Consider the following 5255-nt stretch of genomic DNA (forward strand, 5'->3'; position numbering starts at 1 on the left):
AGATATTAACAATAACGCATGTGCTCTTTTGAAGATTCATGCAGTTGCACATCTGCCAAATTTTCTTTGGACATTGCTGAAAAAATACGGTAACTCCGTGGGGCCCTGCTCTGAAACGAACTAGTTAGTATAGCAGAATTTTCAGGGAGTCACACGGACTCCTGCATATGTGAAATCAGGGAGTCCGAAAGTAAATCGGGGAGTATTTGACTCCAGACTCACGCTAATTTCGCACCCTATATATATATACATAGGTGTATACATATATATACACACATATATAGTACATATGTAGCAAGTGAATCTTAGCAAGCACGGCATTCTTGTCATCCCTCACCTGTCGTGACCTTTCCCGGTCGCGGACGACCTTGTGACATCTCGCGACCTCTGGGATGTTGCCGTCACCATGGATCTCGCCATGCTTATCAGAGCCGCTGACCTCTGGTGATTGCTGGGGCCGCTGACCTGCCTGCGTGTCGCTCGCGGTCGGCCGATTGGTCGCTTGAACGGGTCGATGGTGCTGCTTGGCTGCATTAGTTTTGGCGGGGGAGCTGACGCGATCTTACGCTTCATGCTTCGCTTCTGCGTTTCAAGCTGAATGAGTAAGAGATGGAGGTAGAGATAGAGATATAGAGAGAGAGGGGAGAGAGGGAGAGTGAGGGGAGAATGAGAGAGAGAGGGGAGAGAGGGAGAGTGAGGGGAGAATGAGAGAGAGAGGGAGAAAGAGAGTGAAAGAGAGAGTGAGAGCGAGAGAGAGAAAAATAGAGTGAAAGAGAGAGCGAGCGAGAGAGAGTGAGTGAGAGAGAGAGAGGGAGAAAGAGAGTGAAAGAGAGAGGGAAAGAGAGAGTGAGAGCGAGAGACAGAAAAATAGAGTGAAAGAGAGAGCGAGAGAGAGAGAGAGTGAGAGAGAGAGAGAGAGAGAGACAAAAAGGGAGGTAAAGAAGGAGAGAGAGGGCAGGAGAGAGGTTGAAACAAATGCATTTAGGCCTGTGGATTTTTTCCAGAACTACTCTTTTTGGCAGAAACAGTGAAAATGCAACACGACTGCTCATAACTCTAGGCGCTTACCTTGTACCCGTCCCTGTCGCTCTTACGTGAAGCCTGAGGTAGCTTTTTTGACTTATGGGTCGCGTGGACATCATCACCATCATCGGCACCGTCGTCTTCCTCATTTCCTCCTATTCGCCTGCAAGTTTAACACGATTAGGTTTGCGAAGAGGAAACAAAACCGAACATTCCACCATAGATTTAATCAAAGCGCAGATTAAAAAAAACAACTTACTACCCTAACTACATACTAACAACATTACAAAGTAATATAGTGCCTAGTTCACCAAAAACTGAGAATGCCGACCGGACGACAGAGAGACAAGAGAGCGTGCTTACAGGTCGACGTATTCGCTCTGTCTCAGCGGGCTGATCATGAGATGTTCGCTGTGTATCGGTATCGGATCCAGCAGCCGCTGCGACAGCTGCAGAGACTTCTCCACGTCGTCCAGTATCTTCTCGTATGGCTTCCCGTTGCCGCGGCGACCGCCGCCACCTCCGCCGCCGCGCGACGGCATCGGCGCGTCGTGCTCCCTGGTGGCGTAGATGATGCCTTCGTCTCCCGGCGGCTCCCCGCCACGCCCCGTTCGCCCGGCGTCCTTCCGCGCGGCCGGCTCGCGAGTCGCTCTCGACGACTCCGCGCGTCCGACATCGCGTTCGGTCGAGTCGTCGGGTAACTTCTCAGTTCTGTGCTGACTAGAACCCGCGTCGCGACCTTCCCCCTTCGCCGCCGCCGCCGCGCGTTCTTCTGCGTTGTTCGCGGAACGTCGCTGCGTGGCGGTGGATTCGCCGCGGTCGCCCGTCGGGAACGGCACCGTGTTGTACTTGATCTCGTAGTTGAGGTAGGGCCGGGTGGACGACTCGCCGGCGCGGTGGCTGGGCCTCACGAACACCGCGTCCGGCGCCGTCCCGGGCGCCGGTCTGGCTTCGGAGACGCTGCTTCGCGACATCGCAGCAGTCGCCTTGTTGATCGCGGAAGGGTGGCCGATCGAGGAATCGCTGACGTCCTGAGCGCGCTGCCGGTGCATGGTCCTGCCGCCGAGCGAAGCGAGAGTCGAATCCCTCGTCGGCTGGCCGTTCTTCCCGGCTCTCCCGCTCCTCCTGTCTCTGTCGGAGTCTCGCTTCGCGCTGTTCGACGACGCGTCGTAGTCGCTGCCGCTGCGGGAACTCTCGCCCCGTCTGTCGTCGCGCGCCGCGTGCTGCCCCCTAGCTGCGGCGGCGGCGGGAGTGGGAACCTGAACCTCTTGGTGCGCTTGCTCTTTAGGCGGCTCTGAAGTCAAACGAGAGGAAATGCTAGTGAGAGCGAGCGAAGACGTTCACCAGAGACGACGATGACAACGAGATGAGACATTGTAAAGGCCCGTCTCCACACACGCGGCGCGGCACAGAACGCCACGGAAACGGCGTCGTTCACCCCTACTGGCAAAGTTCAAATTTATTATATCTTATGGCGCAGTCTCCACTGACACGGCACGGCGCCAGCCCGGTTTCACGGCGACGGCGAAAGTCAAATGAGTTTGACTTTTGCCGGCTGCCGTGTACGGAGAAAGACAGTTGAACCAATCAACGCAATTGTTTTTTATCACGTGTTCTGCTCACGCCACCATCAGCCAATGGACAACAAGCACATGCATAATTTCTGATCACTGAACACAATGCACCTGATCGCGCACCTGTGTGGTGAAACACGTGGTGCGTGAACGTGTTCGAAGCTTTCCCTCGCGTCTCCAACCCCTCCTCCTTCTCGTCGCTCCTCCTCCTCCCTCCCGGCCGTTCCGGTGCCTGCCGGCCCTCCCCGATGTCCCCGAACTCCCCGAGCGGCGGGGCTTCCCCTCGCTGGTGGGGAGTCATCGGTGGAACGTCCTGGGACAGCGGAGGCGACGACAGCGCAGAGTCCTACGGTCCCGCCATAAAGGTTAATGAACAAATATTATACAATATTTATATAAAAAATATATTCATATACATAATATATAAAAGTTAAAGCGGTCCCGTCATCAGAAAACTAAATTAGTCTTAACATTAGTCTTAACGTTAAGAGTTTTGCATACGCAGTGTATTAAGGTTCTGTCTAAGGATTCTAAGCTTGTCGGGCTAAAACCTGGGGGCTTTTGGCTGAGGACCTAGAGACACGGACTTCCCACACTGATTCTCACGACAGTTTTCACAAAAAAACAACATCAAACGAAGCGACAGCCACCGGCGCATCACTCGCCCGTGATTATAACCAAGATAATAACTCAGATTATAACAACGGTCTTAGCTCCCCCCCCCCAAAACAAAACAAGTGACGCATCACTCACCCGTGACTTGGAGGACAGCTGCGCCCGTCCCACGCGCTCGTCGCTCGACGCCGGACGATCCCGCGCCGCGACCCCCGACCCCGCATCGCCGTCGTGCCCGCTGTCGACGCGCGACCCCGCGCCGCTGACCTCTGACCCCGCACCGACCTCCGACCCCGAGGGGTCGCGGGTCACGCCCAGCAGGATGAGCTCCTGGGTGTCGTCGCGGGGCGTGGTCGCCGCCCCCGGGTCGTCCCCGTCGCGTTGCTCCACGCCGAGTTCTATCAGCTCCATCGTTGATAGGTCGGCAGCCTCGCCGCTCGCCGGACGCGGGCTGCAGATGACAGACAACAGACGATGGTGATGATGATGACTGATGACAGACGTTGGCGATGGCGATGATGATGACTGATGACAGACGTTGATGATGATGATGACAGACGATGGTGATGATGATGACAGACGATGGTGATGATGATGACAGATGTTGGTGATGATGATGACTGATGACAGACGTTGGTGATGATGATGATTGATGACAGACGTTGGTGATGATGATGATGATGACAGACGATGGTGATGATGATGATTGATGACAGACGATGGTGATGATGATGATGATGACAGACGTTGGTGATGGGTAGCCATGCAACAACATTTGCAGATATACAATGTAGAAAAATATACGCAAATATACAATGTAGAAAAATATACGCAAATATACAATGTAGAAAAATATACGCAAATATACAATGTAGAAAAATATATGCAAATATACAATGTAGAAAAATATACGCAAATATAACAATGTAGAAAAATATAGGCAAATATACAATGTAGAAAAATATACGCAAATATACAATGTAGAAAAATATAGGCAAATATACAATACAGAAATATATACACACAGGGACAATGTAGAAAAATATATACGCAAATATGCAATATAGAAAAAATATATGCACATGTACAATGTCGAAAGATATAGGTAAATATACAATATATCAAAATATACAATATATCAAAATATACGTAACTAGAATACGCAATAGAAAAATATACAATATCAATATATTGAAACAAACATATGTATGTAGTTTTCCATTCATGTTTGCTATATAAATAAATAAATAAATATATATAAATATATATATACATACATACATATATATATATATATATATATATATTGGGAGGACTTATAATCAATTATGGCTGTTTAACGTAGGTCTAGTGATAGCCTTTGAGCAGCTCATGCGTTCAGCAAAGGTAATTAGATAATAGAGCTTGCCGAGCTGGGAATCCCCCGGGATCTAGCGCAGCATCCATGATGCAGCATCCTCCTACCTATCGGGATCGAAACCGGTTGCCGCAGGAAACTCGTTTTGGGGAGAGACCATGTCTTCCTCCTGCTCCTCCTCCTCCTCCCTATCTTCGTGTTGCTCTGCTGACTCGTCCTCCTCCTCCTCCTCCTCCTCGTCATCCTCTAACATCTGCTCTCGCTCCTCCTCCTTCTCTTCATCGTCCTCAGCCTGCAACGCTGACATCAGCTGCTCCACGATCCCCGCGTAAACCTCGATCAGGTAACACAGCGCCACCTGTGGACAGAAGCGAAGCACCATATATGGCATGTACCAACACCGCCGTATACGCATATCCGCGTACGGCACGTACGATAAACGGATAACTTTTTCCGGAAAGACGCCGCGATCGAGGCGGTGATGGTAATAATCGAATACGCGACATATTTAAGGTGATCGTATTCGTAATGCTATCTCGCCGGACTAGCATACTTTACGGATACCCGCAAATTTCATCGAGCGCTGTCAGGTTTGCGCTGTGCTACGACTAGGGGGCCGATTCGCCCCCTCCCGCACCTTCACCCCCTCCTGCACCTTCACCCCCTCCTGCACCTTCACCCCCTCC

The 5255-nt window shown here is 51.2% G+C and overlaps 1 protein-coding gene across 1 annotated transcript in view; it reads right to left on the reverse strand.

Annotated features, from left to right (window-relative positions):
* The window catches only part of LOC106809909 (centrosomal protein of 95 kDa-like), a 21683-nt gene that overhangs the window by 5176 nt on the left and 11252 nt on the right, over positions 1–5255 (reverse strand). The window contains exons 4-9 of the mRNA XM_014813147.1: positions 4677–4927; positions 3351–3663; positions 2721–2943; positions 1387–2317; positions 1069–1186; positions 338–594 (exon numbers count right to left, since the gene is read on the reverse strand). Coding sequence (XP_014668633.1) covers positions 338–594; positions 1069–1186; positions 1387–2317; positions 2721–2943; positions 3351–3663; positions 4677–4927 — 2093 coding nt within the window. The remainder of the gene's footprint in view (positions 1–337; positions 595–1068; positions 1187–1386; positions 2318–2720; positions 2944–3350; positions 3664–4676; positions 4928–5255) is intronic.

This window comes from Priapulus caudatus, unplaced genomic scaffold (genome assembly GCF_000485595.1).
Source record: "Priapulus caudatus unplaced genomic scaffold, Priapulus_caudatus-5.0.1 Scaffold395, whole genome shotgun sequence".
Taxonomy (NCBI): Eukaryota; Metazoa; Priapulida; class Priapulimorpha; order Priapulimorphida; family Priapulidae; genus Priapulus; species Priapulus caudatus.